Source organism: Candoia aspera, chromosome 1 (assembly GCF_035149785.1).
Source record: "Candoia aspera isolate rCanAsp1 chromosome 1, rCanAsp1.hap2, whole genome shotgun sequence".
NCBI lineage: Eukaryota > Metazoa > Chordata > Lepidosauria > Squamata > Boidae > Candoia > Candoia aspera.
In genome coordinates this window covers 173233217-173258067 of record NC_086153.1, presented here as the reverse complement: position 1 = coordinate 173258067, position 24851 = coordinate 173233217, and the positions used below count along the sequence as shown (strand labels likewise).

Sequence of the window (24851 nt, the reverse complement as noted above, 5' to 3'; positions counted from 1 at the left end):
GGGATCAAGCGCTGGGGGGGGGGGGGCAGAGATGTGTGATTACTAAAGAGGTTTCCCCAATTCGGGCACAGTGCTGGGCTTGCAATAGAAACTGGCTATTGGTAAAAGGGGACAGAGTGGTTTTCCCCAGGAAGGGCTGTATAGCTCCTCCTCATTTGTCAGGCAGAAAAGACCACTTCAGCCTTTTCTAGTGGTGGCAAAAGTTTCTTGTCATAGTCTGCCAAAATCTCATGGAGAAGATTCTAAGCCGAAAGTGAGCACGTTATACCCAACGCTAAGCAAATAAAAACGCCTCCCTTCCAGATGCCAAGAACATCGCTTCACATGCATCTTGTTATCCTTGCGGCCATTCCATCTTTCTCTCCCTAATGGCTTTTCCACAGTAGGAAAGGCGGCAGAAGTCGCAGTGTGTGACGCAGAGAAGCAGCACTGGCTGGGCCTTCCGTGGAATTCTGCAAATGGGACAGAAAATCCTTGCCGAGAAATACCCCTAGTTCCAAAGGATGTTTCATACCACTGAAATCAAAAATGTTCCACTGCACTCTTGCAGAACTAGGAACTATGACAATTCAAGCAGGACTTTGCAGTTTGAAGGTTTTCTGGGGAACATGCTTCTCGAATTCCATGCAGATGCAACTGACGGAAATACACAGTGAGCAACCACCCTGAATTCCTGCCGTTCTTTTTGACACAGACACATTTTACACCGAGGGACGTTGTGGCTGCTGTTGCCGCTGCCTATTCAGGCCTCTGGAGCTAACTGTAGGCTGAGCTGCGGGTCAAATACATGGAGCAATATCAACAGAATTTTCTTACCACCTCTGGCCTCAAAAATATTCTAAGGACTCTTAGCATCACCATAACTCTACAGGCTGAAAAACATTTTATGTTGTCACAACAGCCCATTGCAGAGAAAGGGTAAATTGAGGCAATTCCAAATCATGGAACTGAGGAGGTCTTGGATCAGTATAATACAGAAGTATATCTTTGAAACAGTTTTCGTCTACTGCGGTAGCAACCAAGTGTTCCAAAAAGGCAAACAGAACCAACATTAAGACCATAATGAACACAAAACAAAGAGCTGAGGTGATGGAGGGGAGTTTTATGCGGTGACATACTAAAGCCATCCTTTAACTCAACTTTTAATAACTCATTGGATAAAATGAAGAAATGGATGGGGCAACTTAAGGAGAAATGTAAAAATAATAAAACATTGCAATAAATTGAAAAAAAGTTGGTAAACACACTTTCCACATAAACAAACAAAGAAATCTTTATTATGGTCAAAGACCAGGACATTCCACATGCTTGATTCACTTGCCCAAGCTGCCTTAAAAAAATTAAAATAATTAGAGACTCCCAAGACCCCCCTCCCCAAAGCAAACATCAAAACAACACAACACAAAACAAAGCAGGTTATTTATTCTCTCTCTCTCCGCCCTCTTTCTGCTACCTTCTACTCAGTGAGCCTGTGCCCAAATAAAAGAACCAACAAAAACAAGGCTCAATGCACATATTTGGGCATCAGCTTGCCAACAAACACATCGCTCTACACAGATACGGAAGTAACTTCAAGACAAAGCAGACGGCCATTCCTTATGAGTATCAGCTACAGTTAGCCTAGTCGCACATACAAGCTGGGTGCCAACAAGCCCAGAAGAACCAACCAGCACATCACCAACAAGCATGGGATGGGTGGCTACAGAAATTTAATAAATACATCCATCCATCCATCCATCCATTTGGGTTCTCCTAGTCACTCTGCCTGCCCTCTGCTGACTGCATTGCTTAGGAGGTTCTTCCATATGTGCAACTGCCAGCAGCCAGCCCATAACAAATCAACATGGGACATGTTCCATTTCTACAGAAAGTAACTTCCAGTTTGAGGGGAGGAAGTAAAGAGACAAATAAAAATGTGTTGCCCTGCCTGCACAAATTAACCGGCTACTCCTGATCTGTTATATACCAGTACTAGGCCAGATTTGTAATTACAAACCCTATGCAAGATTTGGCCCTGTACTGTCCTTCACTATAGTAACAAAGACATTAAAATCAAAGTTTAAAGATTGCTTGTTTCAATTAATCATAGTAAACAACAATCCCCGTTTGCTGCCTGGACTGGAATACGTTAAACCATGGTTAGTCGAAAGCAGAAGTAAAAGCTTCCAGCCTTCTCTTTGCTGTGTCAAAAAAGGGAGGGAGTATCACAAGTCCAAAGATTGACTTAGAACTATTTTTTGTAATATTGTCATTATTTCCAAGTGTTGCATGTAAATGGTTAAACCATATGTCCCAGTGCCTCTTAGTGCAGAATTGAAATAATACAGGAAATCTCACTTTCTGGATGAAGCGTTCAAGCTCTTCCCGACTCTGCTACAGTACTCAGAGCCTTAGTATATGTACCAGCAGACAGAATATGAATGTTAAATACAGCAAAATGACAGATGCCAGTTCCATCATCCAACAGCAGAAAGTTTCGTAGAAAAAATGTTTTCTTCTACAAGGTATGAGCAAAGCAGTGTACATTATTTAACATCAAAGGAGATTAAATGTTCATGCTTTATGGTGTTACATGTGGGAAAACAATCAGAATCTGAATTAATGATTTGTGTGCAAACTGGAAAGTTGTGCAGGTATAAAACCGTGAATATTTCATCACTGAAAGTGGTTTCTCTAGTAATCTGGAACATTAACGTAAGACCTAGGCAAGTTTTAGCACTTGGCTTACAGAGGTTGTAAGGACTGCCATATATTTAAAGACAATAGTAAATATTTCAAGTAAACTGCTTTTGGTATAAGACCAGTTGGTTCCTTAAAGTTCGTAAGTACAATTTAGCCTTTGATTTTCTTAGCATTTTGAACTCCAGCCTCTCAGGAACAAAAGATACATATAAATCTTTTTGTAGTAACGTTTTCTGCCTGGCAATTAACCAGTGCCTTAGAAGCATTCATTCCATGCTGGGAAAGGGTGTCAGTTGCCACATCTCCCCAGTAAATCATGTATTCTGATAGGACAATTCAAACATGTTGCAGGCCTCTTCCAGGCTTTCATCCATATTCAGTCTTCTCCAAAAAGATTTCTGCTTCATCTGTAGCTCTCTCCTCACACACCTGGGGCATGGAATGGCCTTCTCTTTGCATTCTGAATGGAAGACAGCACCACAGCTTTCACACCTGTAGGCACAAAATGAGATATTTGTACATTTAAACTTAGGTTTCTGACTTTTCTCTGCTATCAAGAGCCCATCACTGTAACATAAATGGAATCCCTAACTTGTAGTTTCCTGGGGTCAGTTACATCGTGACTTCTGACAGCCAGTCAGAGAGAATCTTGGGTATAAAGGATGCCCAGATTCCTATAGCAATTTTTTTTCTAATTGTGGCAACTTGCAACTTGTGGACTTCAACTTCTAGATTTCCCCAGCCAGCATGCCCATTGCTGAGAATTCTGGGTTGAAGTCCACACATCAGAAGCTGCTTGAAATCTCTTGTAGACTTTACAAGCTTAATTAAAGCATGCTACTCATGCTTTACTGGATTTAGGACAAATACTGTCCACCTAAGTGTGAGCCTAAACGATAGCCAAAGAAAACACGACTTTAAAATTTTAAATAATCTCCTCTGACACTAATGCTGACTTTATAAAATTAATTCCCCTTTCGTTAGTGATTTGCAACTCCTTGCAATGGCTGGAGACTAATGATTGATGAGAGTGTCATTTTGTATTCATTCATGGCCTCTCCCTTTCCCTCTTTTCTCACTCAACTGGAGAATGTAAAAGCTTATCAGGAATTTCTGTTGAAATGGATGCTTGGAGGATTATGGAAGAGTGAAGGCAGGATTATGGAAGAGTGAAACACACCTGCCACTCCTATCTAGATGCATTAAATATAGGGACAAGGGAGGGAGAAGAGAATATTAATTTGTTTAAGAACAAGTACTTTGGTAAAACAATTTGTAATGGAGCAAAAACCACATACTTTCTATAACATCCATAATCAACTAATTTCTTAGTAAAAGCACAAAAAGGATGATTAGAAACAGCACTACTGGAAGAACAGGTAGGAATTCCACTTCCCATAGTCTTGACTTAAAGTCCCATTAGTTTCTATTATCTAAATTCCCAAAATATTTTACAAATCAGCTTCTTGCATGTTTACTCAAAAATAATACTCTTTCAGGTACTTGATCCCAATATGCACTGGACTGTAACTCTCATTACTAGCTCTTTAAGAGCTGATTAATTGCAGACCGAAGCTTCTTTTTCCTCCTTACTCTCTAAGATGGAGGAATGGGATTAAGATGGGTATTAATGGAAATTTAAATAAAGAGTATGAAAAATGGAATTCTGTTCATGCAGTGAGAGATGCGACACAATTGATCTGGCTTTTCAGAAGGAAGACAGTATCCATGCTCCAACCTACAGCATTGGTAGTTATAAGTCTGTGAATATTGGTTGCTGGAGAATTTATGCACTGGAGGGAAAAAAAGCAATTGTGCTTATATTCTGCTTAAGGGTTTCTCAGGGGCATCTGTGGGCCAAGGGACGAACAGTAGGCTTTTTTTTAGGGGGGGTACGCATGTGTTTGTCTATCTGGTGCTTTCCTTACTTTCTTAATATGAGAAGTAATCTTTAGTTTCTCTAACACTGGCAGTAAAATTGATCATGAGTAAGGAGAGGGAAATGGAGCTTCTGAGCTCTTTATTAAATTTTGTATTGTAGAATTTACTATAGCTCAGTGGTAACATGGAATGTTGAACTTGCAATCAACTTAAATAACTTAAAGTTCCAGCCATCTCTTGGAACATATTTATTTATTTACAAGATTGTTTTTATTGTACTGTTTTACTGTTTTATTGTATGTTAACGTTTAATTCCTATTTTATGTAAACCACTCAGAGTCGCTTTCTGAGTGAGATGGGCAGGGAATACATTTGATATATAAATAAATAAAAATAAAATAAAATGTAAAGCCTGAATAGCGTTCTGGTTATAACCTACTCTGTAACAGCTCTTCCACAGAGAATCACTAAGGTGTAGACTCTTCCTGAGGCAGGAAACCCTCAGAATTTAAATTAAGGCATCAAATCTCTCTCTCTCTCTTGCCCACCCAAGCATGCCCTGGACACACTTGAAGCTTCATCAGCCACTACTCTATCATCTGAGGGCAAAGAGAAGCATCTCTGTTGTGATAGTGGATATTCCTCATACTTGTTTACAAAACTGCATCATTATTAATAAGCCATTATTCTCCTCTTCTCAAATCCTTTTGAAGAGGTTGTAAACAAGCAACTGCAGACTTATTTATATATTCAGTTTTGCCTGTAGGCAGTCATGTTTGGATTCCCATGCTTGCAGTTGCTGCAGGGTGCCCTGTATGGAATATTGCCCATCTTTTTCATATGTTCTTCACACAGTCAATGGGTTAGGGGAGCCCTTCTGCAGGACAACTTAGGAGATCAGAAGTTTCTCTAAATTGACTAAGAAAGTTCCAACATCTCCTTACCTTTGGTTTTACCTGCCCCCCCCACAAGAATTATATCTGGAAATCTTAAGAGAAACTCTGGCTTGCAAATGAACAATATTTTGCTTTCTCTGCAATTTGTGACACTGTAACTCCTCACAGAGAGCCAGTTTAGAGTAGTGGTTAAGGCACCAGGCTAGAAACCGGGAGACTGTGAGTTCTAGTCCTGCCTTAGACATGAAGCCAGCTGGGTGACCTTGGGCCAGTCACTCTCTCTCAGCCCTAGGAAGGAGGCAATGGCAAACCACTTCTGGAAAACCTTGCCAAGACAACTGCAGGGACTAGTCCAGGCAGTTGCCAGTAGTCAAAAATCAATCAATCAATCCTCACAAAGAAGCCTTTACAGAAAACAGGGTCTAATCATGAAGCATTCTTTCCTTGCTGTGGAGCAGGAAATCAGGACCCCACCCAGACACCTTTCATGATACCCATTTGTTCTCTTATACCTCTTTCTGTCCTGCAGAAACATGGTTTTGTAATGCTCAGTTTGCTCATTTTAATTCAGATTGCCAGAGACTTCCTTAAAGTTCCTTTCATTTGCCAATCCAACTTTTTGATCTTTGTGTTTTGTCCCATCTTAAAAGACCTCACCTTTTCACTGATTAAAGATTATTTTCCTTAATTACATGAGTCAGCATGGAGAGCCCTTCTGTCATATCAGTACCCAAGGCTATCATGGTTAACCAGAGGTGACAGAGCACATTGTCCAATTCATTCAGCACATGCAATGTAAGAGGAAAAACACTGCAATTTGAACAAGAAGTCCATTTCAGGATTCCAATGCTGTATCTCAGGTGTCCCAGTAGTTGGTAGGAAAAAAGCAACCCAAATGAATCTAGCAACAAAAAGTCTGCCAAGACTGACAGGCAGCATGATAGGAAATGTGCTATATCTAAATGTTTATTTCAGGTGCATTTCCAAGGAAGAACATCTCTCTTTTTAAAGAGTCCCTGCTATAAATGTTATGTGAAATAAGCATGTGAAGCTGATCTCAGTGACAGAACATAAATTAAAATTCTACCAAATGGTCAGGTTAAGTCTTTAAGCGTAAACAGAATATTCTACTACCCCATAACACTCTACCCCTAAGAGTAAGAGAGGAACTAAAACAGAGGATTCTATTTTCAACAGCTTTGAGTTCCTGCTTACGTCTCCTTTTTTTGCCTGAGAAAACCTTACTATGTATTCTATTGCCATAATATGACTCATTCATTGTAACTTCCCCTGTTGTATTTACTACTACTTATATTTTTAGACTAATGATTGAAAGTCCTGGCATCATAAAATTCAAATAAGAAAGAAAAGACTTTGTGAGCATTGTCTAACAAGAGTGTTAAGACAGCAAACTTGGATTTGTGTCTCCTTGGGCAGGATGTAAGAAGCTTGCCAGGCACAGCCCACCAACCCCTGCTAATTAAGTGAAATGATTGTGTTTGTTTTGGAACCATTTGGCCAACAAAGGAATGTGTCACACTGATTAGCAAGAAAAGGGTATGTAATATATGTGTATTCAAAGCCAGATGAATGCATTATCCAGGTATTTGCTCTGTTTGCTCAAGGACTGACAGAAAAAAAAAAGAATGCTGAGCAAACAAGCTGGTGCAAATGAAAACTCCAGCTCTGAGGCGGGGCATCCTGCTCTCAGGTTTATCTGTTTCATGGAGAGATAAGCCTTGAAAAATTGCATCTGAAAATGCATCCACAGAAAACACTATTTTCCAACAGAAAGTATTCTCTTTGCTAGCCTCTCTAAGGGCTACAAGATGCTAGGATGGGAAGAACCTATGCAGACTCGCTTCAACATATCTGACCAAGGCCATCTGAGAATCGCTAGTTTGCATTTTCCTGTAACAGCAGTCTCCACCCCCAAAAGGAGCTCTGCCTTGGCAAACAAAAAGTTCAAGGCACTGCCATAAGCAACAAGATACAGAAACAAAGGTAGAAATGCACTTAAATTGTTTGTCATTCAAGAACAGGAGGAGGGCTTCTTATAGTATTTTTCACAAGGGCACTTGATTACAAGGGATGCTGTTGCTGTTTCATCAGTCTTTTTACTGGAGATACAAGGCCCAAGTATAGTTTTAGAGCACCATTAATTTCATTTATGATTACAATCATGTAGATGAGCTTATACAAGGCTAATAGAGCATCAATAGCCTGATCTTATTTTCACTTTCATTCACAGGCATAGCTTCAGAGCTTAATATATCCACTGACCCCCAAATGGTACAAAACTTCACAAACGTGAGTAAATTGAAGTAAAATGTATGCACACATACATACAGGTAAATGTATGTGTGCATATAATGAAAAGTTAGTGAACACTGCAAATATCACAAAATGTTATTAGATTGAACAATGATTGATCTGAGAAAAAAATTTTTTTTGAAGACTTTCAAGATGTTTCAGCCAGGAATTTCAATCTACAATAAACATCCAAATTATTCAAACATTTTGTGCAAATATCTAATGTACATCATTAGAAACCAATGATGCTCTTAAAAACTTTAAACTCCACAATAAGTGGTCTTCTCAGGGACTAATCTTTTAAATGAAAACAAAGGAAACAAGGTGAATAAAAGAAGCCATAATAGAATAGTACAAAATTCTACACTGAACAAAGAAAATGGACAATGTTATTTTCTGTTTTCCACAATATTCGAACACACGGTCATCCAGTGAAGTTGACTGATAAAACATTTACAGGTGGTATTTACAACTGGTCCTCCAAGTTCCAGCCATCGCAGCACCCTGCGGCCATGTGATTGTGATCTGGGCACTTGGCAACCAGCCTGGATTTCTGACTGTTGCAGCGTTCTGTGGTCATGTGATTGCGATTTGCCAACTTCCTGCCAGCTTCCCACAAGCAAAGTCAATGCGGAAGCTGGCAGGAAGTTGGAAGCTGGGGTCATGCGAGGTCCACGCTTAACAACCTGCAGTGATTCACTTAACAATGGTAACGGGGCTGCCAGAACTGCCATTGCTAAGTGGTGCGGTCATGTGATGTTGCGCTTTTTACGACCACATTGTTGGGTGACAGAAATTCCAGTCCCAATTACCATCTTTAAGTGAGGACTACCTGTATTGGTTATCCCCACAAACTGGGATGGTTTTAAAGAGATATGAAACAAATACTTTTGAGGCTGATGTTACAAGTGGTTCTAATCAAGATATTTATTTATTTATCACATTTATAGATTACCCACTCAGAATGATTGGGGTCAAAGGCAGCATGTTGAGGTACATGAGCAGGAAGACACAATTGCTTTCACATCCTTCCCACAAAGACTGCTGAACTAGATGAACCTTTGACCTGTTGTAGCACGACCCTTCTTATGGCCTTATTTAAATCATAAAATCATAGTGTTGGAAGTAACCACTGAGATTTATTTATTTATTTATATTTCAAATTTCCATCACTGCCCATCTCCCCCGAAAAGGGGACTCTGGGCGGTTTACAATCAAAATTAAAACACATAAATTACAATATAAATACTCTATAAAAATAAAATAAATATAGAGTAAAAAATATAAAATCCAGCAGCATAGATCTTGTTTGTTGGGGAGAGATCTATAATAGCCACCCCCAAGATGAACTGTGCCCCTCCCACCTCAGGTTTTTAGGTTCTTCCAGAAGTCCAGGAGCGAATGGGCCTGCCTCAGCTCCGGGGGCAGAATGTTCCAGAGGGCGGGTGCCACTGCAGAGAAGGCCTGCCTCCTGGACCTGCCAGGTGGAATTCCTTTACCGGCAGGGTTCGTAGCATGCCCTCTCTGCATGACCGGGTGGGGTGGGTCAATGTTATGGGGATCAGGCGGTCCCTCAGGTAGCCTGTCCCCGTGCCATGTAGGGCTTTAAAGGTGATAACCAACACCTTGAATTGGACCTGGAAGCAAACTGGTACCCACTGCAGCTCGCACAGCAGTGGTGTCACATATGCTGATCTTGGGGCACCAATAACTGCTCGCATGGCCGCATTCTGGACCAGTTGAAGCTTCCAGATACTCTTCAAGGGTAGCCCCATGTAGAGTGCATTGCAATAGTCTATGTGGGAGATGACCAGGGCATGAGTGACTGTTCGGAGGGCCTCTCGATCCAGGAAAGGGCATAACTGGCGATCATCAAGTCCAACCCTTGCTTGGGGCAGGAACCTTCATCAACATCCTGTAGATACCTTGTTTTATGCAGGCTTAGTTTTGAGGCCTTCTCATTCACAGCTAGAAAGAGAAATTTTTTGGCAACCACTCTGTTTTTTGAGGGAGTATTTATATAGGTGTGCTATATACCTCTTTTAACTTACTTCTAGGCTTTGACACTTTGAAAAAACCAGACCAGAAAAAAATCAAGGGAAAGCTAAGAAAATAATGGAACTAAAAGATTTTTAGCCACTAATCTCACTATAGCTTGGCCTTGGCTACCCATCACCATGGAAATAATCTTCTAGTTATGCAGACAACCTTTTTGTGGTCAGGGCCACACACTGAATTAAAAAAAGAAACAGGCTTTAGGGTACAGGGCATACTCTGGGCAGCTTACAACACTGGGTTATACATTAAAAACATAATTACAAAACACAGCAGCCAGACTAAAAAGCAGTCAGAACAATCAGAAAAGAGGCTCCACAAACACCTTAACTCCAAGCCTGGGAACAGAGCCAGGCCTTAAGGGCCTTCTGTAACCCCAGGAGAGAGGGCACTATACTTATCTGGGAGGGGAAGGGGGGGTGGGGGATGCTGTTTCTGAGGGCAGGGTCTGCAACAGAGAAGGCATATCCCTCAGATAACCAGGTCCTGTGCCATGAAGGGCTTTATAGGTATTAACCAGCACCTTGAATTGCACCTGGAAACTGACTGGCAACCAATGCAGCTCACATAGTAGTGATGACGCATGGGCATAACAAGCAGTGCCCATATCCAGGGAACTACAACCTGCACAATACCTGTACAAGCTATCCTATTCCCTTTTCTACAGAGAATGGGCCTTCTCTAGAGCATGCTTCAATCTCCTTCCCTCTGGAATCATGAACAATAGATATAACCAGATACCACTTTCACAGAGACAATACCCCTGTGCCTCTGATGAAATCGAAACCTTAGAACATGCTTTTCTAAGGTGTAGATTTTACAAGAAATCATTTTCCCAATTAATCCAACCCTTGCCCTGAAATTACTTATACAATTGCTAAATTCAGTGTCCAAATCATCATTCTCCGCTACATTCAGATCCAATAACTAGTTTATTCACTCAATTATGAATTTTTTAGGTAGCAAAGAGAGAACATGAACTGGGTTCTTCCCCAGTTCCCAGTTATTCTGTTGTATTTTTCTATGGATCTGTAATAGTAACATGCGCATGTAACTCACAAATGGTAATTTCTAACCTGCTTGTAGAACTGTCCTCAAAGGGGTACAGAATTTCACCATTATTACAGATCTCACAGATGAATCCCTTTTGACTACAAAGGCTGCAGCTGTATACATGGGAGGTAGCAAATTTTATTACTTTCCCAAGGAAAGGGGCCAGCTTCCCTTCGATAACCTGGAAGATAACAGGAAAAAAAAATCATGATAAATCATAGAAAGGAATGAAAAGATATCAGTTTCATTTACAATGAGCAATTCTCACTGAGGTCCATTCCCATGCTTTTCTACTGTTGTAGATGGTACAATGAATGAGAATACTTAAGCTTAAGACTGCAAAGGAAAATGAAGATGAACAACACAGGAAATGAGATCCAGTAAAAGTGGATCATTTTAAGGCTCACATTTTCAAGGTGTGGGAAGCACTGAAGGATGCTGGCAAAGATCTGAAAAGACTTGTCTCTCAGTTGATATCTATACATATTATTCTATAAAAGCTGGATGATGCATAACACTTTTTCTCAGTGTGATGTTAACTGGACGGCATTCTAAGTCTTACTGTCTGTATCAACATTTTTAGTACTATATTACTTATTGTATAGCGTTATATTCGTCTATAAAAGTAGACACCATCTGCCCACCAAACCTAATTCAAAATTTCTCTTTCTGAAAGATGACAGATTTCAGACAGAATTTTATTATGAGATAAGATGCTTCATTTAAAAAAAATTAAGATCCATGAAATGCACCCAGCATGTGGATAGCCATATTCAATGGCTGCTTAAACATGACTGATTTACACACCTACCAAATATCTGGCAATAGCACAATTTTTATTTCAAGCAATATGCTACCATGACTGATATTTCAAGTGTCCAATATCCAGAGATAATCTCAAACTTATTTGGGAAATGCATATTTCACTGGAATGTTTACCTCAGTTATACTCAATGTACTTCTGTACGTGACAGTTGAAGCCAGTGCACAGATGTGGAATGGAAAAATGTAGGCAGCACAGGAAGTCCTGGGAACTGCTTGGGTTACAGTACTGTCCCGAAATGGGAATGCTAAAATATGTGCTTTCTTGCAGCCACAGGAAGCAGAAAAGTTATTGCTAGTTGTGCAGTTTGACATCTGCTTGGGATGTAGGAAAACGGCAATGTTATAGGAAGATTCCCTCATGCTGCACATTAAACAATTCATAAAGGTCACCATCTAAAATTAAGGTTCAAGGCCAGCACTCTGCTGCTGTTATAACAGTGTCCTAGTCAGTAATGTAAGCAGTTTTTCTTGAGAAAAAAAGGCTCTTCCTTATTTAATTCTACTCATGCGGGTCAAAAGTCTAAATAAGATCTGGGGAAGTGATATTCGACAAAAATAAGGAAACAGAATAAACAGTGGACTATTATTAATGATGGGGCATACATGTGTTGATTGACATAAACAAAGATGACTGGAATGAGGAAACCTGAACTATAAACCAAGGATACTGTATGTCCAGCACTAAGTCATCCAGGCTTCATTTTACTATATTATAGCATCAGGCAACTTTTTAATAGTCAGAACTGTAATTTTATTTAAAAACAAAACAAAAAACAAAAAACGAGGCAGCCCTTTGAGGGCTACAGGAGACAACAGTGTTACAGTAATGTCACTGGAGACAACAGTGACAAAATGTTTGGCTTGGAAATTTGTTGGGATGGAGACGGGTTAAATAAAATGTTGTTGTTTATTCGTTTAGTCGCCTCTGACTCTTTGTGACTTCATGGACCAGCCCACGCCAGAGCTTCCTGTCGGTCGTCAACACCCCCAGCTCCCCCAGGGACGAGTCCGTCACCTCTAGAATATCATCCATCCATCTTGCCCTTGGTCGGCCCCTCTTCCTTTTGCCTTCCACTCTCCCTAGCATCAGCATCTTCTCCAGGGTGTCCTGTCTTCTCATTATGTGGCCAAAGTATTTCAGTTTTGCCTTTAATGTCATTCCCTCAAGTGAGCAGTCTGGCTTTATTTCCTGGAGGATGGACTGGTTTGATCTTCTTGCAGTCCAAGGCACTCTCAGAATTTTCCTCCAACACCACAGTTCAAAAGCATCGATCTTCCTTCTCTCAGCCTTTCTTATGGTCCAGCTCTCGCAGCCATATGTTACTACAGGGAACACCATTGCTTTAACTATGCGGACCTTTGTTGTCAGTGTGAGGTCTCTGCTCTTAACTATTTTATCAAGATTGGTCATTGTTCTTCTCCCAAGGATTAAGCGTCTTCTGATTTCCTGACTGCAGTCAGCATCTGCAGTAATCTTCGCACCTAGAAATACAAAGTCTTTCACGGCTTCTACATTTTCTCCCTCTATTTGCCAGTTATCAATCAAGCTGGTTGCCATAATCTTGGTTTTTTTCAGGTTTAGCTGCAAGCCAGCTTTTGCACTTTCTTCTTTCACCTTCATCATAAGGCTCCTCAGTTCCTTGTCGCTTTCAGCCATCAAAGTGGTATCATCTGCATATCTGAGATTGTTAATGTTCCTTCCAGCGATTTTAACTCCAGCCTTGGATTCCTCAAGCCCAGCATGTCGCATGATGTGTTCTGCATACGAGTTGAATAGGTAGGGTGAGAATATACAGCCCTGCTGTACTCCTTTCCCAATCTTAAACCAGTCCATTGTTCCATGGTCTGTTCTTACTGTTGCTGCTTGGTCGTTATACAGATTCTTCAGGAGGCAGACAAGATGACTTGGTATCCCCATACCACTAAGAACTTGCCACAATTTGTTCTGGTCCACACAGTCAAAGGTTTTAGAATAGTCAATAAAACAGAAATAGATGTTTTTCTGAAACTCCCTGGCTTTTTCCATTATCCAGCAGATATTGGCAATTTGGTCCCTAGTTCCTCTGCCTTTTCTAAACCCAGCTTGTACATCTGGCAATTCTGGCTCCATGAATTGCTGAAGTCTACCTTGCAGGATCTTGAGCATTACCTTACTGGCATGTGAGATGAGTACCACTGTTCGATAGTTTGAACATTCTTTAGTGTTTAGTGTCTGATCCTAAATTGTGCAAGAAGTTGTTCGTGATCTGAACTACAGTCAGCTCCAGGTCTTGTTTTTACCGACTGTAGTGCCCTAAATATAACACATCCACTTGCTTCTAATTGGGTTAAAAAGACAATAAACACACACAGCACTAAATTTTAGCAGCACAACCTAGTGGTTAAGGCACTGGGCTAGAAACCAGGAGATGGAGAGTTCTAGCCCCACCTTAAGCATGAAAGCCAGCTGGGTGACCTTGGGCCAGTCACTCTCCCTGAGCCCAACTCACCTAACAGGGTTGTTGTTGTGGGGAAAATAGGAGGAGGAACCTTGAGTTATTTATAAAAATAATATAGGCGGGATAGAAAATAAAAAATAAATTTAAAAAAAGTGGTAAAGGGGCTCCATGTTGTCCATCTGTTAACTAGGCAGCCTGTAGGTGATCATAATAATACTGTACATTATTTAAACAATTATACAAAACCAGATCACCATAAACATTCCTTTTTGCATGAATGAAATACTGTATGGAAGGCTTTGCAAGGTCTACGTTAGTTTGATGAGGAAGATTAGCAGCAGGAGGAAACCTGATTAGCAGTAAAGGTAACATGGGTACCTCTATGAGAGAGGGCTGGATTGTCAAGTAGCTTAGGAAAAATCTGACCAGTGGAGAAAGTGGATATTCTGCAGATTGCAAAAAGACTGTTGTCACTAGTAAGGGCTGTTTATGGGTACCAAAGATAAATGGAGTGTTGGCAGAGTGCTAGAAAGCATTTGGCCCAGGAGAGATCAGAAAAGTCACACACCAGACATTTCTATAAAAATAATTTTATTTACATAAAACAAACATATTTAAAGGCTGTTTGCTGAGAGGAGAGATTTCTCTCAGCTGCATATTCTCTGCAAGCCTACACAGAAGGGAAACTGAAACTAAAACAAGTTCAGGCAAGTTCCTCCCTTAGGCAATGCAACCATTAACACATGAAAAGGGGACAATTAAATTCAACCTCTTCACCTGGCCAAAATGATTAGTTACCATAGTAACCTTAATCTGTAGTAGAAAACATATTAACACTCCCCTTTTTATACTACAGAATAAGATGCAAACCAATTTTCTTTGACAACTCTGTATGTCTTTCCATTCACAATATTTGAACGTTATTTCCCCTTTGGTTTAACAGAAAGCTGCCATCCTTCTTCCTGTGTATTTCTAAACCTAGGTAATTTGTTACAGTTCCAAGGCTTTTTAATGTGAAATGGCTTTTCATGCAGGCTTCAAAATCAAGCCTTTGTTTTTCTGTTGGTGTGAACAGCAGCAAATCAACATAAATGCACAGATACGTACAGCCTTGTTTGTCTTTCTTCATATATACACAGGGATCTGTTTTTCCTTTTTCAAAACCAAAATTCTGCAGTTTTTCATCTAATTTTTGGTTCCAGGATCTAGCAGCTTGTTTTAACCCATAGATTGACTTCTGCAGTTCACAGACTAGATTCTCCCCTTTTTCATAGCCAGGGGGTTGCTGCATGTATAATTTGTGGTCTAAATCACCATAGAGAAATGCAGTTTGAATGTCATAGTGGTGAACTGACATTCCTTTGAGTGCAGCAATTTTTAACAGTAATCTAATTGATTCACCTTTAGTAACTGGTGCAAAAGTCTTGCCAAAGTCCAAATCTTTCCTTTGAGTGAACCCTTTTGCAACTAACCTGGCTTTATATTTTTGGATTTTGCCATCAGCATCCCTTTTCAGTTTGAAAACCCACCTACAACCTAGACAGCATTCATTGGGAGGTAGATTTACCAGTTTCCATGTTTTATTTTCTTTCAAGGATGCTAACTCCTGTTGCATGGCAGAATGCCAATTTTTTGCAATCTCAGATGGTAAAGCATTCACTTGTTCTAAAGACTCAGGTTCTGTGAATATGTGAAAAGCCTTTACTGTTTCAGCCTGAAAACGTGATGGAGGAACGCCTTTATTACTTCTCTGAGATCTGCGAGGTAATACAGGGCTTAAATTTTGACTCCTATCATTTTCCTGAGAAACATCTGTCTCATCAGACAAACCTTCAGTTTGCTTTTCTGGTTTAATGTCCTCATCAGGCAAAAGATCACCATCAGCAAGTCCTTGCTGTTCTCTTGTGGTGGTCAGATCAACTGGAGAGCTAGAATTTAATCTCCCCCAGTTTTGTTCAGCAAAAGAAGCGCTTTTGCTAATTATTAATTTCTCTCCCATTATGAACCTGTAGCTCCTCTGGCTTTGTTCATAGCCAACAAAGATGGCTTTCTTTGTTGTGGGGCCTCCTTTCCTTCTCTGTTGTTTTGGAATATGAACCCAAGCAGTGCTACCAAACACTCTAAGATGGTTTACCTTTGGTTTCACACCATAAAACAAATGGAATGGAGTGTCCTGAATCACAGAGTTATACAATCTGTTTTGTACATAACAGGCAGTAGATATTGCCTCTCCCCAATACTTAAAAGATAAATGTGAATCTTTAAGCATGCATTCCATCGCATTTTGCAAGGTTCTGCCCTTTCTTTCAGCAACACCATTTTGCTGAGGGGTGTAAGGGTTAGAAAGAATTTGTTCTATCCCCTTTTCTGCTAGGAACCTTTTGAATTTATGAGAAAGGTACTCTCCTCCTCTGTCACATTGGAGTGCAGATACAGGCCTAGGGAATTTTCTATTTGCCCATGTCACAAAACCTTTAAATTTCTCAAATGCCTCATCTTTGTGTTTTAAGATGTAGATAAATGTGTATCTTGAGAAATCATAAATGATGGTCATTGCATACCTTGCTTGTCCAAGACTTGGAGCAAAAGGACCAATAATGTCAGAGTGTACAATTTCCAAAGGTCTAGTTGTAACTCTGTCATTGTGGTTACTCACAGGAGCTTTTAGTGTTTTGCATTCTTTGCAAACTATACAATCTAAGTATTTGTCACAGGGTTTTATCTTTAGGTCAGCACACAGCTGTGGCATTTGTGCTATATACTTGAAATTAGCATGACCAAATCTCCTGTGCATCAGGTGTACACATTGGTCATGATATGGCATGTTGCCAACTGCAGCCTTGCAGCTTGGCTTCCTTGCATTTTGCACAATGTACAAGGAGTCTTTTAATATACCAGTAGCACACCATTTTCCATTTTTACTTAACTCACAATCATTTTTCTTAAATGTTATGACATACAGCCAATTGTGCCACAGATAAAAGGTTTGATTGTAAATTTGGCACATACAAGTTCCTCCCCTTAGGCAATGCAACCATTAACACGTGAAAAGGGGATAATTAAATTCAACCTCTTCAACTGGCCAAAATGATTAGTTACCATAGTAACCTTAATCTGTAGTAGAAAACATATTAACATGGAGAACATGCCTCTTGGCCTTACAACTATGAGGTAACCACAGTACACAAACCATACCACTGACTGCATCTTTTTTACAAAGCTGCACAATGGATATTTCACTCCAAATCTAAAAAGTGGCTGGGAGATGAAAAAAAAAATCCACTGAAGGAATGTAGTTACACAAATAGGTTTAACAGAAGTTTAACAATCAGAAAAAGAGAATTTGGGGATCTATAGTATTGAAGGCATCTTCCTATAGTATCAGTTTCCCTACCCCACAAAAAAGTGTTTTGAGCCTGGAATGTGGAAAGTTCTTTCTACCAGGATTCATAAGGATGACTGAGCTATGTCAAACATGAGTAGTAATTGAGTTACATTAAGAAGCAAAACAAAAAGCAAAAACCACTACCGCAAACAAGAGATTCACATTAGTAATTTTATCTTCATGTGCTTGTAAAGTAGAAAATTACTTGCTAGATATATTTTACATGGGAAGGGGAATGGAAATATATGAAACAAATACATTCCTGCTTTATTACAGTTTCAAATAAATTCTAGGTTTTTAGAGGTTGTAATAACCAAGGACTTCATGCTTGTATTTCTCATGATATACTGTATTCTGCATATATATTAAATAAATGACAGCATACACCCTTTCCCAGTTCTGAACCATTTAGTTGCTCCATACTCCCTTCTAACTGTTGCTTTCTGGTCATCATACAATTTCTTCAATAGGCAGATGAGGTACACCCCCCTCCCTTTTTTTAAGGACTATTCACAATTTGTTCAGGTTTACACAGTCAAAAGCCTTAGTATAATCAATAAAAAAAACCCCGACATCTTCTTGGATCTCCCTTGTGTTTCCCATTATCCACGGATGTTAGCAATGGGATCTCGGGTATCCCTGGCTCTTCAGAATACAGCATTTGTATCTGCTAGTTCTCATTCATTCTTTGAACTGTTGAAGATTGCAAAATCTTGAACATTATTTTATTAGCATGTGAGATAAGCTCAGTTATTCCATAGCCTGAGCATTTGTAGCAATGCCCTTTTTTAGTATTAGAATATAAATAAATCTTTTACAGTCCTTTGGTCGCTGCTGTGTTTTTCATAGCTGCTGATAAACCCTAGGTAACACTTCCACATAATTATATTGTAAGATTTCAAATAGCTCTGCTGGAATTTCATCAAGTCTTGCAGCATGTTATTAGCAATACTTTCTAGGGCCCATTTAAGTTCACTTTTCAGAATGTTCTAGTTCAGTGATCCAATCTTAATCCATATCATCAATGTAGTGATCTTTTTGTCCAATTTCTTAGTATATTCATGTCACCACTTCTTTATATCTTCTTTCTCCAATAGATCTTTGCCTTCTTTATCTTTAAGCATGCCCAGACTTGCATAACAAGTTCCCTTGATTTCTATAATTTTTTAAAATAAATACCTTGTTTTCTTGTTACCCTTAATTTCTTTATTTTGCTTAGTAAGATATAACTCATTTTCTCTTTTTGTTCTTCCAGCCTGGGAGACTCATCTTCCAATATCATGTTGATGCCTTCCTGATTTAAACATGTTTTGTTTTTCTTGGTAGAATACTGGGAATTAGTCACCATTTTGTTCTGCAGGGTACATCATGGATGACCCTTCTGGGAGTGTATATTCCATCAGTAGATCACTGGGATGTACAAACCTTTTCGCCACTACAAAGTAACAATCCAAAAAAGAGCATGGATATGTAATACCATGCAAAGCCACGCTCATTATTTTAAGAGTAACACAGACAACCTGAAACGATATGACTTTCACGAAAATCTCGATGGTGTTTGATACAGGCACTATATTGTTTGAAAGCTATTCTGGAGCACATTAATCACCCCAGTGATATAGAAAGCTTTCCTACAAGGCACCACAGATACATGTGGATCTGAAGAGTCATAGTTAGAGAAGTTGAATGCCTCTTTATGCCACTGACAAGCTTCCACAGCAATCAGTTTTCAAACTGTAGCCCACTGTATGGACTCAACACCACACAGAAGCACTTCCATTGTTCTTTATATGGATATAAACGTATTTGGCAACTTATGGGAGCATAAGGCTAAGAGACAACTAAGGTGTACCATGTTACTCTGTATTTTCACAGCAGGTCTTTAACCCAAATTATCCTGTCTGTTGAATGGATGCATTACAGAAAGCTTAAAAAAACTTTTAAAATGTAGTCCAATCTAGGTCAACCATCTAAATTAAACATCTAGGCAGAAATAATTAGAATAAAGTATCCTTAGCTGATAGAGTATAAAGTTCCATAAAACTTTGCATCAACAGATCAACATTGATTTCCAAGCTAACGTACATATGGTAGCTATTTCCAAGCAAGGCAAATGTAAGTCCAACAGAAAGAAGGTAAGCTTATAGTTACTCTCTTTAAATTTAACAAGGTTGCACTGTATGGTGTAGTGCTGAAGGCTAGGTTAATAATTGAAGTTACAGAGGTTACAGAACTTCCATACCAAGTTTGATTGCCATTGGGAAGACAGTGTTAAGGCTACATTATCTTATGACCCTTCCATTGTAAGTCAGTGTGTTAATCATTATCATTATATAGACGATAAGGCTCCTTGTAAGTCAACACAAAGGGCGTAATTTAAATGGTCTTTTCATGATCTGAATTATTTCCACGAAGATAACATTTATTAAAAACAAGGACTTTTAGAAATACCAGTTCACCTGTTAACTCTGATTTACATCATGGGAGTGTCAGATTTGGAAACATACATGGCAATAGCACTATGTGAGTATTTACCTGAACAGATAAAAGGCTACAGCTATGGTTGTGTTCATATAACATGCTTAACCTGATGGCTGAAATGACTGGTTTCCTGCATTTATACAATACTTAAATTAACCGAACAGGCTGGGATTGAACTACATGCTGAGCCACTAAACAAACAAACAAAGAAACCTAACTGCTCAGCATATTATAAAAATGCAGCTGCTTTATCTTTAACTGAGATGCTTAAATATGTTATACAAGCACAATCTGTTTGTATATGAACTGGCATGCATATAAATTCCAGCCCCATACAGGCTTTTCTGAAGATTTTTGCACATTTAGAAGTAAGATCTGAAAGATCTTTTGTTACTCAAGATCTTTTCTACTTCCCTTACAGATAGTGCAGAAAGGCAGAGAGAATCTAAGCAATTTTCTGTTTTTGGAAGACACCTGAAATCTGCTGAGAAATGCACCTGTATTCCCATTGCCGTAGTAATTGAGCCAGATTAGCCACAAGCCTCCTTTCACAGATGCAGCGCTCAGCCAGATATGTTTAGGCTTTGAGATGCTTTAGCTTCCTTAGCGACAGAATTCATCTCCATCTCCCATCTGTTGGTGAGGAGCTGGTCATTGGGAGCAACAACGACAACAATAGAGTGGCAACCAGAGAATGGATTGTATCCAAAGGACAGCCATCCTCTGGCAAAGCAGCATCTAATAGTTTAATAGTCTTTAATATTCTTCAAGTGGAACATGTAAAATATTGCAATCTGTACCTCAGTGTGCCATGGATCCCTATACACTTTATTTCTTTTTACTAATTTTATGATGCAGGTATTTCTTTTTTTCTAGCTAGGTTGATTTCTGCCTGCTAACTTTAACACTCAAACCCATACTTTTCAGTGATATAATCAGGCAACCTAAAAAGGAAAGCCCAAAGTTGCAATTTACTATACCTGTATCACTTCAGCTGAGTAGGAATGTTTTTCTTTGAACCAAAAATTATATAAAAGGTAGCCATATATATGTATTTCCTGAGCTAATTATTTTAATTGTTTTCTTTTCTGAGGATGCAAAGCTGTACTACTTCTACAAATGATGGATTCTAATGGATTCTAATTTGTCTCTCTGGAGCAATCTCGAAACAATTTAATTTATTAAAAATATTACATGAGTTTAGTGTATTTATTTTCACTCCAACAATAAGGTTTCCTAGTATATCCTTCAAGAGTAAAGCCTAAAGATAGGCTTTGAGGTTTTTGCAGGGGGTTGTTCCTTGACTCCTCTCATCTAAAGGTCAAGGTAATGAAGCGCGGGTACACAGTCAATGAAGCAACATACATGAAACAAATTAAGGAGGGGGATTTAAAATTGAATGTTCCTAATTTTGTCATATGCCTATGTGAACAAATAAGTGAATAATTCAAATATTAACCTAGTGGGATTGTACAGATGAATTAGCTGTGAACCTGGTTGCAGTCACTGGCAGAATTAATTTTACTTAATTTTTTTTATTATTAAAGTAATTTTGTGGGACTAGAGATGGGGAAGAGGAAATTAAGGAGAACTATTACTTTGCTTTGATGCAGAGGCCTGCCCAAGGCTCTCTTATTTGCACCCATGAAGCTTTCTAAGTTATGGGAGGACTAAGTACTAGTTGGATAGATCTATAAAATTAAGGTCCTCTTGCTTCACACTTTCCTCTTTGTATTAAACTATTCTGTTCATAGAGCATGTTGAATGTTAAACAACTATTATGCAGTGGAGTGATCTTGGATTGTCTTTTAAGTACATTGCAAAGACTGCTACCTAGGGCAAAACAGCTGTTCATTCACATATACTCACTAATAATGTTAAACCCAATTTTTAAAATGTTAGAATGGAAGAAATGTAGTTTATAATTAATTCAATCAGGCTTACTCAATTGTTTGTTCAAGCTTTTAAGAAATGGTATTTAGAATATTATTCAACACTCAAGTGCTCAGAAATATCCCAATGAGTTCAATAGGACTTATTCCCAAAGAGTGGATATAGGTTAGCAGCCCAAATCTGTAAATCAGGTCCAGACATATTTCCTAAATTAAGAGGCTTCACTGACTTCTTCCACATCCACAAATGCAAAATGAAGTAACTTTGAAATTCACAGGCTTCCATGTTCTCCAGGGGAAAGAAAGTAAGGAAGACTTGATAAATATACATTTTCTCATCTCTATCAGCTAGAAAAGGCTGCCAGCTTACGTTGAATTAATTAATTAAGAATGTAATTCTTAAGTTATAATGTACAAATTTTCCTACAGTCCAAATGTATTTTACATAGTAAATCTAGTGGGATAAGTACAAGGCTTATATTCTCCCAACCTTGCTTGATATTTCTATGCCATAGAAAAATCCACCAAAATTGTTAAAAACTTGGGCTTGATCTGATCCTACAACAAAAGCAACAGCACTGCAGAGATCCTATAGGGAACAATCAAAGTTTACTTTCCTTTATTTCCCTATACCACCTATATAACTCACGCAAGCCATTTCTCCACTCAGTTCTGTGACTAAGCAAAGGGCCCTATCTATGTGTTTCAGACTCAGTGCCTTGACTGGCTTGGGCCACTCCTGAAGTGTTGCTGAAATTAAATCCCTGAAGAGCAGGTATCAAAAAGTTTAATCCAATTGTGTTCAGGCTTTTTGAGAAGTGATATAGAGCAATGCAATTGGGGATATCTTCCCCTCTTCCCTAAGCTACCTAAAACTGCTCCAGAGAGTTGGAAGACACTTCTGAACAACATGGCAAATAGCGTAAGGAAGGTGAAGGATCTAGTAGAAGTCTCTGTTGAATCTGAGTGCCTTCCATCAGTGACAGGAAGCCAACAGAATGTAACTGTATTTCCTAAAATATTAACATTAGTATTAATAATAGTTGGTCCCTTAATATTTGTAAAAATATAATATTGCATCATTTAAACAAGTAATTTAATATGATACAGAGATTTAAATGATGTTTTACCTTTGTTCTGATACTTCACTTTAGAAAAAAATTCAGATACAAAGTTAGCACCCCCCCCCAGTTTATCTATAACACAGTAAGAAATATGCATCAATATTCCTTTTGCCAAGGCCATCCAAGCTTGAATATTTTCCAGTAGCAATGCTCTAGGAAGATGCAAGGAAAAAAACACATTAGTATATAGGATGATGAAATCAAAGAGGCTGTGGATGATGGAAAAATACATATAAGAGAATTCTGCAAAGAATAAAGATGAAAGAAAGTATTGCATATAAAGAGGAAAAAGTGACAAAACATGTAGTTAATGATTAAAAGTGGCAGAGAAAATACAGAGCAATTTTGATGGAAAAAATATATTCTGGGAATGTGTGAAAAGTGATAAATAAGCCTCTAATAGAGTGAATAGGCAAGACAGTTTGATGTAGTGGTTAAAGCATCAGACTAGAAAATGGGAGCCTGTGAGTTCTAGTTCCCCCTTAGGCACAAAGCCAAATGGGTGATCTTGGGCCAGTCACTCTCTCTTAGTCCTAGGAAGGAGACAATGGTAAACCAATTCCAAAATCTTGCCAAGAAAACTGTAGGGAGTTGTCCAGGCAGTCGCCGGGAGTCAATGCTGACTTGAAGGCACCAAAACAAAAAAACAGAGTGAATAGAATTATAAAGAAGATCTCCAAACTCAGAAGGTGGTTCCAGCTTCAGATTGGTATACTGTACTAAAGGACACCAATGGACAGATAGTAACTAATTCCCAGATGATCAAACAAAGATGGAAAAGTATACTGACATTCTGTACAGTAGAGATGTCAACATCCAAGATAACTTAGAAGACATTCCCTATATACAGGAACCTCTAGTACTAGAAGACAGAGTTAGATCAGCACTCTATCTCTATCTGTAACTGGTAACAACCAGTTACCAAGTTGGAATGCTACAGGAATTGATGGAATATTTACAGAAATATGGCAAGGAACAGTAGGAGAATCAGTAAAGGTTCTAACCAAATAATGCAAGCAAATCTGGAGAATGGCTAACAGTGGCTAACAGATTGGAAGAGGTCAATTTACATACCAATGTCAAAAAAAAGGAAATTTAACAGAGTATGCAAATCATCATACAATATCCTTAATTTCACATAACATCAAAAGAATGCTTAGGATCATCCAATACAGTTGAAGTGTTCAAGCTGGCTTTAGAAAAGGCTGAGGAGTAAGAAATATAATTGCGGAGGCATGCTTGAGAATTAAGAAAGCCAAAGAATACCAAAAAGAAATAAATATCTGCTTCATTGATTACAGAAAGGCCTTTGATCATGTCAACCACATCAAGCTATGGAATGTGTTTAGGAAAATGGGAATCCCAGAATATCTCATTATCTTCATGCAAAACCTATGTGCAGGTCAGGAAGCCACAGTCCAGAGGAACATGGAGAAACAGATTGTATTCAGCTTGGCAAAGAAGTGAGACAAAGCTCTAAACTGTCCCTTTATATAATCAACCTATATGCTGAAAATATACTGAGGGAACCTGGATTGGAAGTTGAGTGCGGCTCTAAAATTGGTGGAAGAATCATCAGTAACCTGTACTATGCTGATTACAGTATTCTGATAGCTGAAAATGCAAATGATCTGGAAGCTCTAGTAATGAAAATCAAGGAGCATAGTGAAAAAACTGGACTAAGACGACCAAACTAATGATCTTAAAGAAGACCAAACTAATGAGAACTGACAATGAAGGTACTGACATGATGGACAGCTTCTGCCTTTTAGGATCAACTATCAACAGTAAGGGAACAAGTAGTCAAGAGATATGCCACAAAGAAA

At 38.9% G+C, this 24851-nt stretch overlaps 1 protein-coding gene across 2 annotated transcripts in view; it reads right to left on the bottom strand.

Moving 5' to 3' along the window:
* Positions 1-1247: 1247 nt before the first annotated feature.
* Positions 1248-24851, bottom strand: part of PLEKHM3 (pleckstrin homology domain containing M3) — a 94943-nt gene continuing 71339 nt past the window's right edge. Inside the window, exons 7-8 of one of the 2 annotated variants that reach the window (XM_063317934.1) lie at positions 10904-11061; positions 1248-3174 (exon numbers count right to left, since the gene is read on the bottom strand). In XM_063317934.1, coding sequence (XP_063174004.1) covers positions 2997-3174; positions 10904-11061 — 336 coding nt within the window. In that variant the 3' untranslated portion in view covers positions 1248-2996. The remainder of the gene's footprint in view (positions 3175-10903; positions 11062-24851) is intronic. The other variant, XM_063317935.1, reaches the window with a different exon arrangement.